This window comes from Anabrus simplex, chromosome 1 (genome assembly GCF_040414725.1).
Source record: "Anabrus simplex isolate iqAnaSimp1 chromosome 1, ASM4041472v1, whole genome shotgun sequence".
NCBI classification, from domain to species: Eukaryota; Metazoa; Arthropoda; class Insecta; order Orthoptera; family Tettigoniidae; genus Anabrus; species Anabrus simplex.
The window spans coordinates 1,240,829,388-1,240,854,386 of NC_090265.1; the positions used below are offsets into that span (position 1 = coordinate 1,240,829,388).

At 37.8% G+C, this 24,999-nt stretch overlaps 1 protein-coding gene across 1 annotated transcript in view; it reads left to right on the forward strand.

The window, feature by feature from the left end:
* Positions 1–24,999, forward strand: part of mal (maroon-like) — a 216,094-nt gene that overhangs the window by 54,604 nt on the left and 136,491 nt on the right. The window contains exons 3-4 of the mRNA XM_067152044.2: positions 99–956; positions 15,453–15,729. Coding sequence (XP_067008145.2) covers positions 99–956; positions 15,453–15,729 — 1,135 coding nt within the window. The remainder of the gene's footprint in view (positions 1–98; positions 957–15,452; positions 15,730–24,999) is intronic.

Here is a 24,999-nt window from a genome sequence, read left to right on the forward strand (position 1 = left end):
AGAAAAGAAAAAAAGGATAGTTGGAAAATATTTAAGGTGCAGAAGGAATTAATGTTCCAAGGGTGTATAATACTATGTCTTTTTTCTGTTTTTCATAGGATTTTACAGCATTTCAATACAAGTCCAGAAGAGTACACTGTTGTGTTTACATCAGGTGCCACTGGTGCACTAAAACTTGTTGCTGAATGTTTTGACTGGGAAGGTAATGCTGCATCAAATAGTGAGGGTCACAGAAAAGCTTCTCATCATGCAGATCCAAGCAAAAACCACAAGAAAGCACAGTATAGATATAACACATCTGTCTCCTTAGATGGGAATAAAGTTGAAATACCAATGTGTGATGTTAATGATGAGTATATATTGAATACAAATTCATCAGAGAAAAAAGGTGATAAATCATGTGGTTCACTTATCTACCTTCAGGATAACCACACTTCTGTGTTAGGAATGAGAGAATTAGCATATAACAAAGGAGCCAACATTCACTGTTTGCCACATGACTGTGCTTTTAAAATGTTCAATTCAAAAGAGACCGTCCCTCTGAATGGTTCTTACACAGACCATTGCCATAACTCTTTGTTTGTTTATCCAGCTCAGTGCAATTTTTCTGGGCTTAAATATCCCTTATGTTGGATAAGCAAGGTACATAATGGTGTTTTGGATGAAATAACTAATGTGAAGGATAGCATTGACAAAAATCGCTGTGATAAATGGTTCTGTCTCTTAGATGCTGCAACTTTTGTATCAACAAACTGTTTGGATTTGTCTTTTATAAAACCTGATTTTGTTTGTATATCATTTTACAAAATGTTTGGTTATCCTACTGGTCTTGGTGCTCTGCTGGTGAGGAATAGTAGTGCTGATGTTCTGAAGAAAACTTATTTTGGTGGAGGTACTGTTCTAATATCTCTAAGTTCAGAGAGGTTCCATGTTTCAAGACCAAATTTAAGTGATAGGTAAGTAAATTTACAGTCTTTATTAATATATTATCTTATCTAGGCAAGGTCATGAAAAGGATGCATATTGTATTTTTATAGAAAACTAATGTATTTTAAATATTGCAAATATTTCTTTAAACACTCAACATTCACTAGGTTAGGAGCATCCATACAATAATGAGTTGGTCCTTCTTTTGGGGCGATTGTGGTTTGCATGTGTTGAGGAACAAATTTCACAAGTTGTTGAACATCCCTAATGGCTGCATTGTTAATGCAGATTTTGCAGAAGAGTGGAAGTGGATTTCATATCCTATTCCAGCTTATCCCAAACATGTTCAGTGGGATAATTCAGTAAGTTTTGAAGGTAACAACAGTATGCAGAATTTATTGTTTGTCCCTCCAACTACTCTTCATCGATCCAAGCCCAAAGGCGTGGTGTGTTATCCTGTCAAAACATAGTACAGCAGTCGAGAAAGACTACCTGAAGATAAGGATACTGATGGTCAGCTAACAGGTCCCTGTAGGATTGTGGTATGATGACCAATGTTCCTAGGACATGCCAGGAGAATACTCCACAGAATATGACTCTACTACTACCATCCTACTGTACCCTAGCAGTGTAACAAAATGATGCAGCTTCATGCATATGCAGTCCTCATTCTGTTTCTGTTCATCCATGTCCTATCTTTTCTCTTTAATCCGGATGCAGGTAGAATTGTTGTTAGATGTTATAAGTAAGAACATTTTTCTCCAGACACATTTGTCCTGGGAATACCCTGTAAATTTGAGAATAATTCAGGTGTAAAATTTAGGTCCTTTAGTTTTCTTGCATTTATCAATGACTTGCCTGAACAAGTGAAATATTCCAGCTGTTTGACAATTTCAAAGTATTCAAAGCCATTGAAAACATAACTGACTGCAAACAACCTCAGCTAGACTTGAAAAGTGTATTAGAGTGGGCGACTGAAAATAAACTGTACTTAAATACAGAAAAATGTGTATTGATGTCATTCACCAGAAGGAAAACGCCCATCCACTGCACTTACAGGCTAGGTGGCAGTGATTTACGATTGGTTTGCGAGATGAAAGACCTTGGGGTTTTATTTGACCATGAGCTTACTTTCAATTCGCATATACTGATTGTGGTAGCTGAGTCATAAAAAACTGTAAGATTCATTATCGGGATTATAAAACCCTTCAGAATCGCACAAACTTGCCTTCATCTGTTCACTACCATAGTAAGACCAAGAATAGAATATACCAGCATCATTTGGAGCCCTAGATGTCAATCATATGTGTGTCATATTGAAAAATTATGAAAGAGATTTAAAAAATACTTACGATATTAAAAAACTGGCTTCTATCCACATATGGTACCCTATAGCAATATCCTTTTAAATTTTGGAGTGTAGTGTTTAGAAGTTTGCAGATGGAAGGATGCAGTAATTTTTTTTTTATTTTTTTTTTTAAATCATAAACTATGCTATTGATAATTCTCAATTACTGTCTCTCTGTGATTTCCATGTACCTTACTTCAATTCCAGAAATATCATAACATTTTTAAATGAAAAAGCCAGGAGGTGTGCCTATGATAACTCTGGTGAACAAGCTCTGTAGTATCTTCAACAGTGCCATTCAGAAAAATAATGGGCCTTGACTTCAGTCTGCCAATGTCCAATTGTATGAAGTCATAAAAATAGGGGAAATCTAAGAACTATGTATCGTAAGGTTTTGTATAATAGAGTGTTATGCTTGTACGTGAATTAGGCTACTTAATTTCTTATGTCTTTTTCCTTGCCATGTGTTTTTTCACCATATTGATATAAGGTTCTTTCATTTTTAGAAAAATACTTTGACATTGTTGTTTGAGTCATCAGTCCATAGACTGATTTGATGCAGCACTCCATACCACCCTATCCTGTGCTAATCTTTTCATTTCAACATAACTATTGCATGCTACATCTGCTCCAACCTGCTTGTTATATTCATACCTTGGTCTACCCCTAGCATTCTTACCACCTACACTTCCTTCAAAAACCAACTGAACAAGTCCTGGGTGTCTTAAGATGTTTCCCATCATTCTATTCTCATCATATTTAGCCAAATCGATCTCCTCTCACTGATTCGAGTCAGTATCTCTTCATTCGTGATTCGATCTATCCATCTCACCTTCAGCATTCTTCTGTAGCACCACATTTCAAAAGCTTCTATTCTCTTTCTTTCTGAACTAGTTATTATCCATGTTTCACTTCCATACAATGCCACGCTCCAGACGAAAGTCTTCAGAAATATCTTTCTAATTCCTATATCAATGTTTGAAGTGATCAAATTTCTTTTCTTAAGAAAGCTCTTCCTTATGCTAATCTGTATTTTATGTCCTCCTTACTTCTGCCATCGTTAGTTATTTTACTACCCAAGTAACAATGTTAATCTACTTCCTTTAAGACTTATTTCCTAATCTAATATTTCCTGCATCACCTGCCTTCGTTCGACTGCACTCCATTACTTTATTTTCATCTTGTACTCCTTACCCAAGACTTTGTCCATACCATTCAGCAACTTTTCGAGATCTTCTGCAGTCTCAGATAAAATAACAATATCATCAGCAAATCTCAAGGTCTTGATTTCCTCTCCTTGGATTTTGATTCCCTTTCCAAATTCCTCTGTCATTTCCTTTACTGCCTGTTCTATGTAAGCATTGAAAAGGAGGGGGGACAAACTTCAGCCTTGCCTCACTCCTTTCTGGATTGCTGCTTCTTTTTCAAAGCCCTCGATGCTTATGACTGCAGCCTGAATTTTATACAGTATCAAATGCCTTTTCTAGATCTACGAACGCCATGTACGTGGGCTTGTCCTCCTTAATTCGATCCTCTAGGATCAGACATAAAGCCAGGATTGCTTCACGTGTTCCTACATTTCTTCTGAAGCCACATTGATCTTCTCCTAACTCAGCTTCAACTTGTCTTTCCATTCCTCTGTAAATAATGTGTGTTAAATTTTTGCAGGTATGAGATACTAAACTAATGGTGCGGTAGTTGTCACACTTATCAGCACCGGCTTTCTTGGGAATAAATATAACAACATTCTGCCGAAAATTGGATGGCACTTCTCCTGTCTCATACATTTTACACACTAAATGGAATAACCTTGCCATGCTGGTTTCTCCTAAGGCAGTCAGTAATTCACAGGGAATGTCATCAATTCCAGGTGCCTTGTTCCTATTTAGGTCTCTCACAGCTCTGTCAAACTCTGACCTCAAAATTGGATCTCCCATTTCATCAGCATCAACACCCTCTTCTTATTCCAGAACGAAATCATCTACATCAGGGCTGTCCAATGTTCGTTTCTATGCGAGCACATTCACATGATAACTAAGGGTATGTGGGCGCCAGGTACGATTCCACCAATTTGACTACTGTTATCGGTACTACGACGACTATATAATAACAACAATAATAATAATAATAATAATAATAATAATAATAATAATAATAAATCTAGAATTAAAAATTATATGAAAATATATTTACTCACATAATTAATGTGTAATCTGGCACTGCATGCTTGCTGCAAGTTGAGAAAAGTCTGGTGTGTAACTGGAACAGGCTGCTCTTAATGCATCATCCAGGTGTGAGTCTGTCAGGCAGGATCAGTATTTGTTTTTTATTATGTTCATAGTCGAAAACGTGACTTCACAAAGATAGGTTGAACCAAACCAAGATTGCATCTGCAGAGCAACACTGCGGGTAATGGGATATTTTGTACCGTCCACCAGAGTCCAGAAATTGCCACATGTTGCGTAGGAGGATTTCAAAGAAAGGTCTAACTGAAGGCTTAAAATTTCCATTTCTAATTTTTCAGGATTATAATTTTCGAATATTTCACACACCCTCCCTCCAAGCTCACAAACTTCAACAGAAGCGAAGAGATTATTGACAAACATGATCACTAGTTCAAGCATTGAAAACTGGCTAAATCTGCTACCAAATTCGGATCCAAGAGTTTCAAGATGTTTAGCAAGAGATGAAAAATCACGCTTGCTGCCATTTACTGTATCTGCCACAGATTTCAAATTTGGAAAATGGGAAAGGGAATTTCTATTTAAATGGAAAATCCATACCTTAAGTTTCTTTTCAAATGCATTGACAATACTTATCATACCTGAAATATTATGACCTTTTCCTTGCAATTCGAGATTTAACTCATTTAATTTTGAGGTGATGTCTGCCAAGAATGCTAATTCGATTAGCCAAGATGCATTATCAAGTTCATGATAATATTTCCCAGGAGATGATTTCATAAAGTCTCGTATCTCATCCAACAGGCAGTAAAACCGTTCGAGTGTTTTCCCCCTACTAAGCCACCTTACGTCTGCATGAAGGATGACATCACCATACTCCGAATCTGACATACTTAAAATATTTCTGAACAGTTGATGACGAGTAGATGACGATCTTATATAATTCATGACATGAGTTACAATTATCATGACATGATCGAACTTTAAAACCTTTGCGCATAAAGCATCTTGGTGAATAATACAATGATAAGAAAGAAATTTTGGAATTGATTCATCCTTAGCGCAAAGAGAAAGAAATCCATTATTTCTACCAGTCATAGACTGTGCCCCATCTATTGTTATACCGACAAGCTTTGACAGTGGTAAGTTACTCTCTTTGGTGAATTTAACAAAAGCATTAAATATGTCTTCTTCCCTAGTACATCCATGAAGTGGCAATAGCTTGACACATTCTTCCTTTACTGTAAAATCATTAAAAACCATTCTAGCAAATACACACAACTCAACAGTGTCAGACATATCAGCACTTTCATCAAACTGGAGTGAAAAATGTTCACACGATTTCAAACCCTGATGTAATTGAGATTCCATATTATTAGAAATCAGTTCAACCCACCTAGCAACAGTTTGGTGAGACAACTGAAGTCCTTTGATTGAAGATATCAATTCAGATTTATCTTTGTGAGATTCGAACAGAGATTCAGCGGCATTTAGCATAGCTTCTTTCACTACTTCCCCATCAGTGAAAGCTTTTTTCCTTTTACCTAGGACGTAACAAACGTTGTAAGAAGCTATTGTCACGTTACGCGTTTGCTGAACTGGCTTCTTAAACGCACATTGTTGCAATGCTAATTTAGATTTTAGGTCTTTCACTTTGTGTTTTCTTAGTTCAGAATTAACAGGAAATTCACTGTCAAGTTTTTTGTGATTAATCAAAAAATGTTGCTGTACATTACTTCTTTTAGGAACAGACATGCTAGCATTACACAATAAACACACAGACTTTCCTTTGTTTTCAATTAAGCAATACTGGTCCTCCCATTCACTGTTAAAGTTATAATTTCTTTGCATTTTAGCCATGTTAAGAAGAGTTATGTTTAATGAAATATAACTGATTATAAACTGAATAATTTAAAGTTTAAATAATAATGAAAAAAAGCACACAAAACATGTTGAATGTACAACTTATCACAACACATGGCACTCAAAATGTATTCCATAAGCTCTGCATAAGCTCACAAGTAATACTGAATGTTCGCCTGAAAGCTAGGAACTGGGGACATTCCAATTGCAAGACTTTCATGAATCGTTTGTTCATTGTTTACGGCACAGCTTTGTTGGGATTAAAATTACTTTGTGGGCAAATTGGGTGTCCCGTTGTCATCCTGGTGAAACTCTGCCATGGCAGGTAGTTTATGGCATTGCAATCAAGTGAATCATAAGGAGGCAGTTCTGTTTGGCAGAATAAATATGCGGCTATATTTGGCTCCGTGAGTAGAGAGGGCCTTATACCTGGCGCTAGCCCTCCCACAGTGAGAGGTTTGTGGAGGATTTCCCTTTGTCGCAACTGCTTACATGTCGAATAGCTCTCTTTCTGAACTTTTCTTCTATCTCTTCACTAATTGCGGACACGAGTCAGTTAGGCCTAGATCACATTTATGGCTTATTCAAAGCTCTTTGTGTATTTGGAGGTACGGATATAACAAATTTCCTGACTTTGAGGACGGTATTTTTAAGAGAAAAGTAAGAATATTTATTGAAATGCAAAAGTATTGTTTTCCAATATTAAGTAAAATTTAATTTGGAAATTAATTGCGAAGGGGGGTGCCATAAAAGGGCACCTTGGGTGCCGCGCTGGACAGGGCTGATCTACATCTTTACATGCATAAAACTGTTGGATATGTTCCTGCCATCTTTCTGGGGCGTCTTCTTTCCCTAGAAGTGGCTTTCCATCTGAGCTCTTAATATTTATACACCTAGATTTCCTTTCTCCAAAGGTTTCCTTGATGTTCCTGTATGCAGCATCTACCTTTCCTAGGACTACAACCTTCGACATCCTTGCACTTCTCCTTCAGCCATTCTTCCTTAGCTGCTTTGCACTTTCTATCCATTTCATTCTTTAATCGCCTGTATTGTTTTCTGCCCTCTTCATTTCTAGCATTCTTGTATTTTTGTCGTTCATCAATCAGGTTTAGTATCTCCTGAGTTATCCATTGATTCTTAGCTGATCTTTTCTTCCTTCTTAACACATTTTCGGCAGCCCTGCTGAGTTCATTTTGCATGACTATCCACTCTTCCTCTATTGTGTTTCCTTCAGCCTTTTCATTTAGTCCTTGTGTTACATGTTCCTTGAAACAATCCCTCTCACTCTTCTTTCAACTTGTCTAGATCCCATCTCCTTGCATTCCTTCCTTTCTTTTATTTCTTCAACTTCAGATGGCATTTCATGACCAACAAGTTGTGGTCAGAGTCCACGTCTGCTCCTGGGAAAGTTTTGCAATCCAACATCTGATTTCTGAATCTCTGCCTAATCATAATGAAGTCTATTTGATACCTTCAAATGTCTCCAGGTCTTGTCCACGTATACAGCTGTCGTTTGTGGTGTTTGAACCAAGTATTGGCAAGGACTAAATTATGATCAGTGCAGAATTCAACCAGCCGACTTCCTCTTTTGTTCCTTTGTCCCAATCCGAATTCTCCTACTGTATTACCTTCTCTTCCTCAGCCTACCACTGCATTCCAGTCTCCCATTACAATTAGATTCTCGTCACCTTTTACATATTGTATTAAATCTTCTATCTCCTCATGTATTCTTTCGATTTCCTCATCATCTGCTGAACTAGTAGGTATATAGACCTGCACTATCGTGGTAGGCATTGGTTTGGTGTCTATCTTGACAACAATAATTCTTTCACTATGGTGGTCGTAGTAGCGTACCTGTTGCCCTATTTTCTTATTCATTATTAAATCAACTCCTGCATTTCCCCTGTTTGATTTTGTGTTGATAATTCGGTATTTGCCTGACCAAAAATCCTGTTCTTCCTGCCAACGTACGTCACTTATACCAACTACATCTAACTTTAGTCTATCTATCTCCCCTTTCAGGTTCTCTAACCTACCACAATGATTCAAACTTCTAACATTCCACGCTCCAACTCGCAGAATGTCAGTATCCATCTTCCTGATGATCGCCCCCTCCTGTATAGTCCTCAACTAGAGATCCGAATTGGGGACTAGTTTACCTCCGGAATATTTTACCCGGGAGGAAGCCATCATCAGTTCATCATTCATATGAGAGAGCTGCATGTCCTCGGGAGTTAGTTACGGCTGTAGTTTCCCGTTGCTCTCAGCCGTGTAGCAGTATCAACACAGCTAAGCCATGTTGAGTATTATTACAAGGCTATATCAGTCAATCATCTAGACTGCCACCCTTGCAACTTCCGAAACGCTGCTACCCCCCTTTCGATGAACCATTCGTTAGTCTGGTCTCTCAACAGATACCCATCCATTATGGTTGCACCTGCGGCTCGGCTATCTGCTTCCTTGGGACACGCAAGCCTCTCCACTGCGGCAAGGTCACATGGTTCGCAGGGGATACTCCATATTAATACTATGAGCGATTAGATTAGATAAAATTAGAATATAGTTTAAATATATAAGTATTGCCATGTTAATTGTAGTTTGTATAATGTAGTTGCCACTGTAATTGGGACACTAAGTCCTGTAGTGTGCAATAAATAAGTAAATAAATAAATAAGTAAATAAATAAATAAATAAATAAATAAATAAATAAATAAATAAATAAATAAATAAGTAATCTATATATATAAAATAAGAGTTTTGTCTATACATTGCTCAGAATTTGAAAAGAATGGTATTTCTGTATCGGTCATGTTCACAGTAACAAGAAAATGCATTTTTTACTTTTCCGTAATTTCTGTCTGTCTGTATGTATGTATGTACACGCATCACGAGAAAACGGCTGAAGAGAATTTAATGAAAATCGGAATGTAAAGTCGGGTGATGAACCGCTACAATCAAGGCTATAAATTATATTAATCACGCTGAGTGAAATGGTAGTTTAGGGGAAGGCCTAAAATTTAATTCTCAAATATTTATGTTATTAGTGGTCGTGTCTCAATGAAAATCGCTAGACAAAGATGGGAAATAATTCGCTACAGTATAGGCTATACACACTGAGAAAAATGGTAGTTTAGGGAAAGGCCTAAAATTTAATTGTCAAATATTTATTTTATTAGAGGTCGTATCTTCACGAAAATTGGTATGCAAAGTCGGGGAAAAGGTCCTTGCACTGAGTGAAATGGTAGTTTAGGGGAAGGCCTAAAATGTAATCGATATATAAAATAGGAGTTTTGTCTGCACATTGCTCAGAATTAGAAAAGAATGGTATTTCTGCATCGGTCATGACCACAGTAACAAGAAAATGCACTTTTTACTTTTCCGTAATTTCTGTCTGTCTGTCTGTCTGTCTGTCTGTCTGTCTGTCTGTCTGTCTGTCTGTCTGTCTGTCTGTCTGTCTGTCTGTCTGTCTGTCTGTCTGTCTGTCTGTCTGTCTGTCTGTCTGTCTGTCTGTATGTACTTGCATCACGAGAAAACGGCTGAAGGGAATTTAATGAAAATCGGTATGTGAAGTCGGGGGATGAGCCGCTACAATCTAGGCTTTAAATCATTTTATTCACGCTGACTGAAATGGTAGTTTAGGGGAAGGCCTAAAATGTAACTTTCAAACATTTATATTATTAGTGGTCCTATCGATAAATAGTGCATAACCAAAGTTATACAGAATTAAATTTCCGATCATTTCTGCCATTCAGTGTTACCGTACCCGCTATGATAACACAGATATTAATGAATTTGTATTTTTGTTGCTAAGTCCATATCAACGCCGAGCCACGAGAAAATGGGTTAACAGAATTTAATGAAAATCGGTATATAGAGTCGGGGAATAAGATACTACAGTCTAATGTATGAACAATTTTATTCACCATGGATGAAATTGTAGTTTAGGGGAAGGCGCCTAAAATTTAATTTTTAAGTACCGATTTTATTGGTCCCATCGAAAAGTACTAAATAACAAATGTTATAGACAATACAATTTCCGATCATTTATGTTTTATTCAGTTTTACCGTATCGGCTGTGATAAGAGTGGTATTTCAGAGTCGGAAGAAAACTAAATGTGAAGACCTACAATATCGAAAGCGCATAGCATTGATCAACAATAACATTACACTGACTATTGTTTGGTGTGATGTTCTTTGTTTCTTATGCTGCCGCTCAACTCCGATAGATGGGATTACTGCTGCGTACCGAGTTTAAGAGCCTGACTGAATATTGGCAGAAAATAGCGGGGGAGTTAAAAAACTTTCTTCTTTAGCATGTCATTGCTCTGGTTATTTTCTCATACTGCTGGTACATCACACTGGTTCAACATAGTAGTAGTAGTAGTAGTAGTAGTAGTAGTAGTAGTAGTATGACCTGGTCTATAATTACAATTTAAGCGTATTCCAAATTATAGAACCACAATTAACTAAATAACTCAAAATTAAACACTGAAAGAGCCGTTTCTTAAGAAGAGCTTCTTCCTCTTCACTTTTATTAAATTCTACATTCATTTTAGTACAAATTAGCAGTGAAGAGGGCGTTTCTCCTCTGGCTTAGAGGAAAAATTTGCCTCCAAATCAGATAGATTTTTCCGCCGCCAGTGTAATGAATTGAGATTTTCCGACTCATCGGGTACTCCTAGGAAACAGATTAGTAAAAGGACATAGTTACCCTGGGACTCTCCACTATTCAACCCCCCGCCCCCGAAAAAAAACTAAGAGTGTTCTCGGATCACGGCTGTCTGCAGCGTTAGATCGGCAGCGTAGTACTGTTCGTTAAAAGTGAGAAAATAGTTGGTTTTTAATTTGATCGAGTAGGTACTTCAGATGAAAGCATTGCTTTTACTCACGCCATTCCTACTGATGTCATTGTAATGACCTATGTTCGTTTCAGTTGGGAAAAACACTAAGACAGTCTTTCTGAGGATTTAAACAGGCAGGTGGAGAATGAGTGTCTGCCATTATAATGAAATTCCCCAACCTGATTGTGACTGATGGTAGACAAGTGGGCCTACCATTACAATGAAAATTCCCTAACCCAGTCTTCATATGAGAAAAGACGTTTGGTGATTTCACCGTCGCGTGTATAGGGCAACGTTAAGAGCTATAAAATGTAATACAGTCTTGCTCACAACGTACACACTACCTAACCTAGAATTCTGTATACAATGTAGAATCCCGTAGCGAAGCACAGGTACATCAGCTAGTGCTTTATAAGAGTAGCCTTCCATAGCTGATGCTATTTTTCCTTCGAGATGTTGTCGTTGCTATGATTGAGCCATATTGGGTTCTGGGATTAGATTGGTGTAATTTCCTGCATTCCCTTTTAGCTGCTTCATGTCATCTTAGTTGTGGTGCTGGAATATTGCTGATGAGGTGAAGCTGGGAGATATGTGTTAATCTTAGAGTTCCAGTTATTATTCTCGCTGATTCATTCAAATGAGCATCTGTCTTCTTGGTATGATTACAGTGTTGCCATACAGAGGCACAGTATTCTACCACAGCATTCTACACCAGTGTCAAAGCTACAAAACGAAGGATTGTGAGAGGTGCCAACCACTTTCCTCTGTTAAATATCAATCAAATCAAACCCCATTGATCTGCACGTAGGGCAATCACCCATGTGGTAGACTTCCTATCTGTTGTTTACCTGGTCTTTTCTCAAAGAATTTCAAAGAATTTGGTCATTTATCAAACATCTCCCTTGATAAATTATTCCAATCCCTAACTCCTCCTCCTATAAACAAATATTTGCCTCAATTTGTCCTCTTAAATTCCAACTTTATCTTCATATTATTGTGATCTTACCTACTTTTAAAAACACCACTCAAACTTGTTTGTCTACTAATGTTATTCCACATCATCTCTCCACTGATAGCTTGGAACATACTGCTTACATTAAATCAATGAAAGTAAACTTCCACCTGCTTGATACTATATATTTGCTTTAAGTGAATTAATTATTTGTAGAACATGTTTCATTCGTTAGGAACATCTTCAGCTACATAACATTGCTTAGGTGAAATTATGGAGAATTTCCTTCTTGTCAGAAAAAAATAAATCTTAAAATAGTACCTTTGTTATGCTTAAAAGAAAACTGCTTTTAAAAAAGATAAAAATAATTAAAATATGTGGGAAGGGTTGAGTAGGGCAGTAAAATGAGAAAGGAAGATGAATCTACTTATAGTCTAACCTAATTTAAAACAATTTCCTATTCACTTAAATAGATGTTAAAAATGTGTTAGTATACAACACTTTTGTTCCTATGTGGTGTGTACGTTTTTCCCAGTTATTAATTTTTTTAAAGTTTTTGAAAAGGACTTTTTCATGTCGATGTTCCATTTTAATTTTTTTTTAATTGTTCTTTTCAGCTGCTCCTCTTTTCTGAGGTGAGAATTGTAGTTCGATTAAATTTGGTGAAAATGGATCTCTTGAATTTTTGTTTATTAAGGGATATTCTGAAGCTGATTGCTGTCTTATTAATGTTATGAAAAAGCATCCCCAAAGTCTTGTTATTTCAGCAACCTACTGTGTCCATGGAGGGCTCTAGCAGCAACTGATGCAGCTTCTGTCTGGTGATTTTTCCAAGAAAATGTATAATTGTAGCAGACAGGTTACTCCTCTTTAGATATTATGTTTAACAGGGAAGGTGGCACTGCATACCATTAGCCAATAGTGATATTGTGAGAAACAAATGTCGTATTGTAAGTGGTTGAGAATGAAAGGTATGAGGTAAGTAAGACCACTTAGGTGTCATGTTGCTTTGAGAATAAGGAGCAAAATGTTAAGTAAATAAATTCTAAATGTAATATTTCAAAGTATACGGAAATATTATTCTAGGGATTAACAAAAAATAATACAGTGGAACCTTGGATTGTGAGCATAATTCGTTCCGGCAACATGCTTGTAATCCAAAGCGCTCATATATCAAAGCAAGTTTTCCCATAAGAAACAATTGAATCGCGGATGATTCGTCCACAACACAAAAATATTTATTCACATACCATTTCTAAAACAAAATATAACGTAAAATAAATTAAAGTGCACTTTTCCTTACAATAGAATCATTGTTGGTGTGAGGCAACGGGAGACGACATGAGAAGAGTTACTGTGTAGCATGAATTTCACTAACGGAATCACTGTTATCTGTTGGCTCACTGGAATTTTCTTTTCGTGCAACTTTAACGAGGAACCTACCCAATGACTGTTACTTTCGCCTGTTTTTGAGGATTTCAGGAAAATGTGACATTGCATTGTCATTGAACTGATTCATCGCTCGCAGTGCTACAGCTTTATTCGGGTGGTGTTTTTCTACAAAATTTTGCACCGTTTCCCACATTTTGCACTTCTCCTGAATCTCAGTTGAAGTGAGATATTCCATTGACTTTTCATCCTTCTCTTCCTCGGACGAGATCTCCATAACTTCCTCCTGTTGTTCGCGATGCAGGTTCATCTGTTTGTTGGTGGTCAGTTCCTGGCTATGTTCTTCCACCAGCTCTTGAATGTCCATGTCATTCACCTCCAGCCCCATAGTCTTCCCTAAGGACACAATTTCATCGACAATCGGCGGCTCATTGTCACCAACAATCCCCCTCAAAGTCACGTCCAAGAACACAGTCAGGCCACAGCTTTCCCCAAGCGGAAGTGAGAGTTCTCTTGGCGACTCCATCCCAGGCTTCATCGATGATCTTCAGACAGTTCACGATGTGGAAATGATTTCTTCCAAACTCTTGGAGGGTAAGGTTTGTCTCTTCGGTCACTTCGAAGCATCGCTGAATTAGTGCTTTAGTGTATAGCTTCTTGAAGTTTGAAATGACTTGCTGATACATAGGCTGGATTAGTGGAGTAGTGTTGGGAGGAAGGAACTTAACCTTAACAAACTTGAATTCATCTAGCAAGTCGTCCTCAAGGCCTCAAGGCCTGGAGGATGAGCTGGAACATTGTCCATAACCAGCAAGACTTTGAGCGGCAGATTATGTTCTGAAAGGTATTTCTTCACTACAAGACCAGAGACCTCGTTCAACCATTCAGCGAAAGAACAGGGGAGGGGAAAACGTAGGCACACGTGACACTCATATTGTGGAACCTCACTCGCTTATCAAGTTACAATTTATTTAAAATGTTTGCTCGTCTTGCAAAACACTCGTAGACCAAGTTACTCGCATTCCGAGGTTTCACTGTATTAGCAAAAATTTACTGCCCTGTTTGGGAACTTGTGCAGTGGCCATATATTATAAATAATCCTCTGAATAGCTTTGAAATGCTAAGCTAGAGATGCCATCCAGAGGTAGGTCCAAAGGAAGAGAAAACTGCTTCTCAAAATTACTTGAAATTATTATATTGTTTGATAAAAATTCTAGTTACCAAATAATCTACAAAATTGCCAAGATCCCTTGTGGTTTACAAGAAGAAAAATTATGTTTTTTCACATACTCTTATAACATATGACATTTAAAACACATTTACAATGATAGACTTAGCAGCTTCATCTGCCTGTTATACTATAACAGCTTAAGATAATGTTCTCAGCCCAAAGGGTTCACCATCAGCTGTTGTAGATGGCCTAGGCGTTACTGAAGAGGCATACTAGGGAAAAGAGGAGTAAGGTAGTTTCATCATTGCTTTCCTCAGAAGTTTCTTTTACATATCAGTCTGTCAAACCCACTGAAATGAACACATCTTCTATCTCTATGAACAACATGCTCATACCATGGGGGATTGGCTGCATAAGGAATGGCAATTATTACTATAGTATTGCCCATTCCTTGGTCACTTTCATAGTGTCAAAGCCAAGGATGAGAATGAGGTGGTCATTGAAAGTTAAAATTTGCTCTAGCCCGTACCACTTTAAACAGAGGGTCTTGCCAGTCGAGATAGTTTAAAATAACACCATGCCTCATGTACTGTGTGTATTTTTCATTAAGCAATAAGTAAATATGAGGTTCTTTCATTCCTTCTTTTCATATTTATGACTTTTTCTGCATATATGTTTGGATATTTTAGTGTTAAAAAAATCTAAGCTGCAATTAGTAAACTGTTTGTTACTTGTATTTGAATCAAAGGTTGTTTAATTCTCGTTCTTTTCCTTTCAGATTTGAAGATGGAACTCTACCATTTCTCTCCATAGCTGCATTACGACATGGTTTTGATACACTTCAAAAACTAACTGGTAGCATGAATAATATTACTCTTCATACATTTTCTCTGGCTCGTTACGTTCATCATAGCTTAATGCTATTACACCATTCTAATGGCTCTCCAGTTGCTGTTCTCTATAGTGATACAGACTACGAGGACAGAGAGACACAAGGGAACATTGTGAATTTTAACTTGCTGAGATCTAATAAGGAATTCGTTGGTTTTATGGAGGTATGTTACTTAGTTTTCTGTTCACATTTTATTATACAAATTAGAAGTGTCTAAAAAGCCTTTTTGTATATTGACCATTTACTGTAATAATGAATAAACTATTTATTATATATTTTATGCACAGGTGACCACATCCAGTGCTGTCACCATCACTAATAATCCATTTAGGAGCTTACAGTACCATGATGTACCAGTATTTGATAACCTCAGGATCCCGATCTATCTAGGTCATTTCTTACTCTCTTTCACCCTTTTTAGTTTGAATGTTATAATTCTTGTAGCATATAAAGAATGCAAATGGAACAAATGGGTGTGCAAATATACCTAGTCTCGCCATGAACACTGTCCCATATGATAACAATATGTGGAGTCCAGATTGGAAAAGAGAAATACAATTTTAGATATGAAAGAACATGTATTTATACTAAGAGTTTTAGGTGTAGGTCTACTGTCCATCATTTTCTCAAACACGGGACTTAAAATCTTGTCTAAGGCCACGGCCGCTTCCTTCCAACTCCTTGGCCTTTCCCATCCCATCGTCGCCATAAGACCTACCTGTGTCGGTGCGACGTAAAGCCCCTAGCAAAAAAAAAAACTTGTCCATAAATTGATTGCATCTTCTTCTTCTGCTTTTCTTCTGTTGTGTCGCACATGTGGATCTGACCCAGCTTTATGACTGGATGCTCTTTGTGATTCTGTTGTATGTTTCTTTGGTGGTTGGTAGTGTGGTATGTTGGGTGAATATGAAGAGGTACATGTTGGGACAAACACTCAGTCCCCAAGCAGTTAAAATCTCTGGCCTGGCCAGGAATCAGACTCAGGGCCCTCTGAACCATTGAGCGAATGAGCCAGACTGCATCATGCTCAGTAATCATGGGAAAATTACCTGCTGTGGTTTACAAGGCACTTTTTAAGCTGACAAGATTAGGATGTCTCTTCTTGCAAACCATTTCCTCATTCATCGACCACAATTTGTAATCAGAAGAATTGAGCTGGACTACCAGATTGCCAGCCAGCAATGGAAATGTAGCCAGGAACATAAGGTTGCAACCATTCTTGAGTGGTCATAGCTTTGTGTACTGCTAAAGTAGGGCTCAGCAAATGACCGGTCTCTTCATTTGTATTGTTTGGAATTACCTAGTGCTGTGATAAAGTGCTTTCAGACCAAGGTCATTTCTTAGCACCCTGGACATTATTTGCCTTGAAACGTTCATCTCTCTTGCCAATACCTTTAGTTTTTGGGCAGGATTTCATCAAATTCTTGTTTTCATGATATTGATGAGCTGTGGTATCCTAGTAGTCCTCAGATGGCCAGCACGAGACCAGTCAGATATACACTTGGTCTTACTAAAGCATTTGATTGCCAAGCTTTCTCAGGATGGCTGTCTTCCAGTGCAATGTTATTACTGAGGTTCAGTTTTCATACTTGCCCCATTCCAAGACTACAGGGCACTGGATGTAACATAATCACTTTAATGTGTACTGTTTACAGAAGACATTCTTCTATATTCCATTAGATGGTGTCATGAGAAAAGTAGTGGAATATGGCAGGTAGTTTATACCAGACTTTGTAAATCATCAAATATAGAAAAATGGTAGAGATGATGAGAACATTCACAACAAGAAACAGAATTACAGAATAGTGAGGGCAAACAAACAACATAAAGGAGAGACAAGGACAAATTTCACATCTTTATGCACAGCCACCTTCAGAGATGCCCTCATCAGTCTCAGGTCCTCCAGATCTATTTTTCCTCAGCCCTCCACTAACTTGTTCCTATTTCCCAGTTCATTAGGAAAGCAAGCATTCACAGGGGGCTGCACTGAAAAATTCTTCTTTCTTGATCCGATCAGTGGACAGTAAGCAGGTTTAGGATATACTGTATCTAGAGAGAGAATGGGTGGCATACAGGGGTGCTGTAGTAGAAACAGCAAGGGAATGCCTAGGAACAACTGTGTGTAAAGATGGGAAAAAGTAAACATCTTGGTAGAATGTGAAAGGAGAGCAGCTTGTAAACATAAAAATAAGGCTTATCAGAAATGGCTCCAAACAAGGGCTGATGCAGACAGGGAATTGTATGTAGATGAAAGAAACAGAGCGAAAAGAAAAAAAAATTGTTGAACCCAAAAAGAAGTCGTGGGAAGATTTTTGTAATAACCTGGAAAGGCTAGGTCAAGCAGCAGGGGAACCTTTCTGGACAGTAATAAAGAATCTTAGGAAGGTAGGGAAAAATGAAATGAACAGTGTTTTGGGTAATTCAGGTGAACTCATAATAGATCCCAGGGAATCACTGGACTGGTGGAGGGAATATTTTGAAAATCTTCTCAACGTAAAAGGAAATCTTCATGGTGGTGTCGCGAACAACTGAGCTCGTGGAGAGGAGGAAAATGATGTTTGTGAAATTACACTGAGGAAGTGGAAAGGATGTTTAATAAACTCCATTGTCATAAAGCAGCAGGAATAGATGAAATTAGACCTAAAATGGTGAAGTATAGTTTGAAGGCAGGGATGAAATGGCTTCATAGAGTAGTAAGATTAGCATGGAGTGTTAGTAAGGTACCTTCAGATTGGACAAAAGCAGTAATTGCACCTATCTATAAGCAAGGGAACAGGAATGATTGCAACAATTATTGAGGTACCTCATTAATCAGTATACGGGGGGTTGCCCCAGTTAATACAGGACGCGACCTTAAGCGCCGTGCAGCTCTTGGAAACAGCTGTGTGTCTTTTTTTTTTTTTTTGTTCTGTCTGGTCAGTGTGATATAGAGAAGTGCCACGTAGAGTCATATCATACCATTGTTGCCTCCTGGCCTGCCAAATTGCAGATACTGTATATGGCAAGGTTATATTGTTGGCCTTTCCGATGCTAATTTCTTATTATCGAGAGTTGTACAACAGTGTAAAATGAGAGGTCTGAATGCTAGTAAATCCTCTGTAGGCAATGTGATAAAATAACATCAAAATGGTTTCTCGCCAGAGACAACAACTTCAAAAAAACTGCCATGGAAGAGAGTTCAACCATCCAGGACTCCGGACATCATTAAGAGGGTAAAGGCTGCTGTCCTGAACAAAAATCCACCACCTCAAAGACACCTTGCCAGCCACACAAGCACATCTAAAGGTACAGTCTATCATATAATTAAAGAAGATCTCAACCTAGTAAAGCAACATAAGGCACGTGGACATGCTTTGAAAGCAAGGCACGTTCAAGAACGGTTCACTAATGCCAGAAAATTATATGAAAACTACTTAGCAGGGGATAAATGGCAGTCAGTTGTTACCCTGGATAAAGCCTTGGTTTATTTGGATGATACCAACAAGCCCCGGGCAATTTACTATCGCCCAAAAGGCCAAAAGGGGCATTCAAACTTGGTCAAGGGAAACAAAGAAAAGTTTGCTAAGGGGTTCGTGGCAGTAGCAGGATATTGTGCCCAGGGTAAACTCATAATCCTCAGAGTGCCGAAAAATGTGAAGAACAATGCCACCTACTTCCAGAAGAATGTTATGGACGCCTACTTCGACGAAAATATCCCTCGTCTGTATGGTGAGGATGCTTCATATATCTGGATCCACATGGTTAAAGCATCCAGTCCTACTGCCCGATCATCAGTCACCTACTACGAGAGAAAAGAAGCAGAGACCGGTGTCTGTGTCATACCGTTCAGTGACATCCCTGTCAAATCCCTGGATGCCTCACCAATGGATTTCTGTGCCTTTGGTCTCCTGAAAAGAGGGCTTTCTTCTAGACTTCCCATCACTATTGAGGGTCTATGGAAAGTGTGCAAGGAGGTATGGGACATTTTTTTTCTTTCTGTACTCCGTTGAAGTCTTCTACAGTGAAAATTGAGATGTTGGGCAATAGTCTGTGCCCTTGGCTATCACGTTGAGAACAATCGGGTCTGGAAGAAAGGAATTGCCTGGGACAAAAGGTACGTCAAAATCGTCCAGTCTTAACTAGGGCAACCCTCCATACCAGGCAAAGTATTCACTGGCATCTTGGAAGGGAGGGTATGATCAATAGTTGAGAGGAAGTTGGATGAAAACCAGTGTGGTTTCAGACCACAGAGGGTCTGTCAGGATCAGATTTTCAGTATGTGCCAGGTAATTGAAAAATGCTACGAGAGGAATAGACAGTTATGTTTATGTTTCACAGATCTAGAGACTGTTGGAAGCACCTGGTTTAAGAAGAAGAACAGTCAGAAGATTACAAGGTATGGTTGGGAAGACACACGAACAAAGACAATGATTGATTATATAATAGAGAAAGAACACTGGAAGAACCTTTTAGATGTTACAGCCATGCTTGAAGAAGCCTCTTGGTGGAGATCACAGAGTTGTGGTAGGAAAACTGAAAGTGGGAAGGATTTTAAAAAAACCATTAAGAAGAGAGAAAAGAATTTGAAGTATGGAAGTTGAAGGAGAAAAAGCATACAAGAAGAATTTCAAAGGGAAATAATACCCATGGTACCCAGGACAGAGATGGGGAATGTTGAAGATGAATGCAAAAGATTTAAGGAAGCACTGGTTGGATTTGCAGGAAAGGTATGTGGTAGAATATCAGGAAATATGAAAGACAAAGAGACACATTGGTGGAATGATAGGGTAAAGATTAAAGTGAAGGGAAAGAAAATGGTATGGAAAGCATGGAAAACATCTAAGACTGAAGAAAGTAGAAGAAAATATGTGGAGGCAAAGAATTTGGCCAAGAAAGTAGAGGAGGAAGAAAAGAGGAAAAGCTGGACCTTATTCACACAGAAATTGAGAGATGATATGCAGGGCAGCAAGAAATTATTTTATGGTATCTTAAGAAACAAAAAGAGAGATCAAGGAAATACTAGATTTGTGAAGGATGAAGGCGGCATAATATTAACAAAGCCAGAAGAAATAAGAAGGAGATGGAGAGGGTATTTTCAAAAGTTGCTGAACATGAGAACTAATGACAGTCATTCCATAGACCTCCAGGAAAGGCAATTAGTTGATGAAGAAATGGATAAAGAAATTACAATGAATGAAATTGAAATGGCAGTAAGAAAGATGAAGAGTGGAAAAACTGCAGGAATAGACGAATTTCAGTGGAGATGATCAAGGCAGCTGGAGCTGTAGGCCTGCAGTGGACATATTGAGTGTCTTCAATCAATCAATCAATCAACCAATCAGTCAATCAATCAATCAATCAATCAATCAATCAATCACTACTGATCTGCATTTAGGGCAGTCGCCCAGATGGCAGATTCCCTATCTGTTGTTTTCCTGTTGGATTGAAATTAATTGTAGAAAAGAGTAAAACTCTTGTTATTACTAGAGGGGAGAAAGAAGAGAAAGGTCAGATTAGACTTGCAGACAAGCCCCTGGAAGTAGTGGAGACATTCAAATACCTGGGGAGTGAATTAATGGAGAATGCTCGACTGGATGCTGAAATTAGTAAGAGGATTCAAGCTGGAAACCGTTTCTATCATAATGTAAGAAGCATGTTATGGGACAAAGATGTGCCAATGGAAGCAAAGGAAACTATGTACAAGATGTATTACGTACCCATAACAACTTAAGGAGCAGAAACTTCGACAATGACAAAGAAGGATGAGAGTCGAATACAGGCAGCCAAAATGAAGTTCTTGAGGAGTATGATACAGAAGAGTAGAAGAAACAAAATAAGGAATGACAAAATTCGGAAAGAAAGTGGAATAAAAAATGAATGATAGGATAGAGAAGAGCTGACTAATATAGCATGGGCACATAAAGTGAACAAGTGATGAAGAATGCCAAAAAACGTGATGGAAATGCAAATGCAAGGAAGGAAAGGCCGCGGACGACCACGATTGAGATGGAAGGATACAATCCAATGCAGTGTTAGAGAAAGAAACCTGGACTGGGACACAGTGTTGGAGGAAAAATGGTAGAAAGACCAAAGAAAGTGGAGAGAAGCCATATTTACCCCCTACCTGGCTATACCTGGATAATTGGAAATGATGACGACGACGACGATGAGATATAGAGAAAGCATATGATAGGGTACCTAGGGAAAAGATGTTCACCATACTGGGGGACTGGGATCAAGGGTAGATTATTAAAATCAATCAAAGGCATTTATGTTGACAATTGGGCTGCAGCCAGAATTGATGGTAGAATGAGTTCTTGGTTCAGGGTACTTACAGGGGTTAGACAAGGCTGTAATCTCCCTTTGTTGTTCATAGTTTACATGGATCATCAGCTGAAAGGTATAAAGTGGCAGGGAGGGATTCAGTTAGGTGGAAATGTAGTAAGCAGTCTGGCCTATGCTGATGACTTGGTCTTAATTGCAGATTGTGCCAAAAGCCTGTAGTCTAATATCTTTGAACATGAATGCAGGGAGCATGGTTTGAAAATTAGCCTCTCGAAGACTAAATTGATGTAAGTAGGCAATAAATTCAACAGAATTGAATGTCAGATTGGTGATACAAAGTTGGAACAGGTAGATAATTTCAAGTATTTAGGTTGTGTGTTCTCCCAGGATGGTAATATAGTAAGTGAGATTGAATCAAGGTGCAGTAAAGCTAATGTAGTGAGCTCGCAGTTGCGATTAACAGTATTCTGTGAGAATGAAGTCAGCTCCCGGACGAAACTATCTTTACATCGGTCTGTTTTCAGACCAACTTTGCTTTACGGGAGCAAAAGCTGGGTGGACACAGGATATCTTAGTCATAAGTTAGAAGTAACAGACATGAAAGTAGCAAGAATGATTGCTGGTACAAACAGGTGGGAACAATGGCAGGAGAGTACTCGGGATGAGGAGATAAAGGCTAAGTTAGGAATGAACTCGATGGATGAAGCTGTACGCATAAACTGGCTTCGGTGGTGGGGTCATGTCAGGCGAATGGAGGAGGATAGGTTACCTAGGAGAATAATGGACTCGGAAAGAGAAGTAGAGGGAGACTAAGACAACAATGGTTAGACTCAATTTCTACCGATTTAAAGATATGAGGTTGCCCCCATTTCCTACCATCAAGGTAATCTGCCCCAGACTAGTCAGGCTTGCTCAGTTTGAACTATGAAAATAACTTAAAATTACACCCTGGATTTGATGGGGAACATATATCTAATATGGACAAGATGAGGTCAATTAATAACTATAAATGATACAAGTCGAGGCATGACGTCAGTTTTGAGGAAAACATGTTTATTAAAAGTAAATAAAAAATACAAAATGTATAGCAAAAAATCATTAAATGTGACAAGAAATACAATACATAACTCAGTTCTTTCTCAATGGTTGTAGAGTTCATCTTGAGGATCAAAATATACTATTGAAATTAATCAGGTGTATATTGACACACATACTTAACATTTAGCAAGAAAATTCCTGAACTTTTACACTTTAATACTGTGACCTGAGTGCACGCACCCCGCTTCTGGCTGGTTTGTTAATTCTTTCCACTTTAGATGAGTATTTCCCCTTTTCTGTACACTTTACATTGCAGTGGGGGTCCTCAACCTTAAAAGGAAAACGTGTTTTAATGTTCTTCGGGGTGAAAATAACTAATCTAACTGTACATATAAAATTACGCTGAGTGGTAAAACATCCTACCAAAATTTATACACCTCGATAACAAGTCTCCCTATGAACACATGAACAGCTGTGGATTGGAGCCACACACAATAAAAACCACATAAATGGCAAAATATACACAAATCAAAGAACAAAACATGTTGTCATATTTTCCATGACATCATCAGGGAAAAAAAAGCAAGGTGCATTCAGGCAACTCTTACTCACACATTCTCGATGGAAAATATTAATGAAATACATTTCACACTTTGAGCAGTCACTTCCTATTCAACGTAGGTTCCTGAAATAGATTACATGATACAAAACCAATCATCTGGTTGACCTTACAATATCAAGCATAGATCAACGTGGTTTCCTGAAATAAATTACATGGCACAAAATTCAAGAAAATAAACAGAGTGGAGTTTGATCTTCATCACATAACTCAACGTTAGTCTCTGAAAAAGATTACATGACACCAATAATCCTCAGCGCGGTCATATCATAAAAGACAAGTCATAACTAAGTGTCACGCTATAAAGGTATCGTCTACAGCATCAACCATAGTGACATGGACAAATCTATATATATATAAAATAAGAGTTTTGTCTGTACATTGCTCAGAATTTGAAAAAAATTGTATTTCTCTATCAGTCATGGCCACAGTAACAAGGAAATGCACTTTTTACTTTTTCGTAATTTCTGTCTGTCTGTCTGTCTGTCTGTCTGTCTGTCTGTCTGTCTGTCTGTCTGTCTGTCTGTCTGTACACGCATCACTAGAAAACGGCTAAAGAGAATTTAATGAAAATTGGTATACAAAGTCGGGGAATAAGTTGCTACAATCTAAGCTATAAATAATTTTATTCACTCAAATAGAAATGTTAGTTTAGGGGAAGGCCTAAAATTTAATTTTCAAATATATATGTTATTATTGGTCCTATCTTAATAAAAATTGGTATGCAAAGTCGGAGAACAAGTCGCTACAATCTAGGGTATAAATAATTTTATTCACACTGAGTGAAATGGTAGTTTAGGGGAAGGTCTAAAATTTAATTCTTAAATATTTACGTCATTAATGGTCCTATCTCATTGAAAACTGGTATACAAAGTCGGATAATGAACCGCTGCAATCCAGGCTATACATTATTTTATTCTCGCTGAGTGAAATGAAAATTTAATTCTCAAATATTTATATTATTAGTGGTCGTATCGATAAATACTACATAACCAAAGTTATATAGAATTAAATTTCCGACCATTTATGTCTTATATATTTTTACCAAATTGGCTATGATAACACAGATATTCATAAATTTGTATTTTTGTTGCTAAGTGCACATCGATGCCGAACCACGAGAAAATGGGCTAACCGAATTTAATGAAAATCGGTTTATAGAGTTGGGGAATAAGAAACTACAGTCTAATCTATAAACAATTGTATTCACCATGGATGAAATTCTAATTTAGGGGAAGGCGCCTAAAATTTAATTTTTAAATACCTATGTTTTTGGTCCTATCGAAAAGTACTACATAACAAAAGTTACGGAGAATACAGTTTCCAATCATTTATGTTTTATTCAGTTTTACCGTACCGACTATGATTAGTGGTATTTCAAAGTTGGAAGAAAACTAAACGTGAAGGACTACAATACCGAAACCATGTAACATTGATCAAGAATAACATTACACTGACCATTGTTTGTTGTGATGTTATTTGTCTCTTATGTTGCCTCTCAGCTCCAATAGA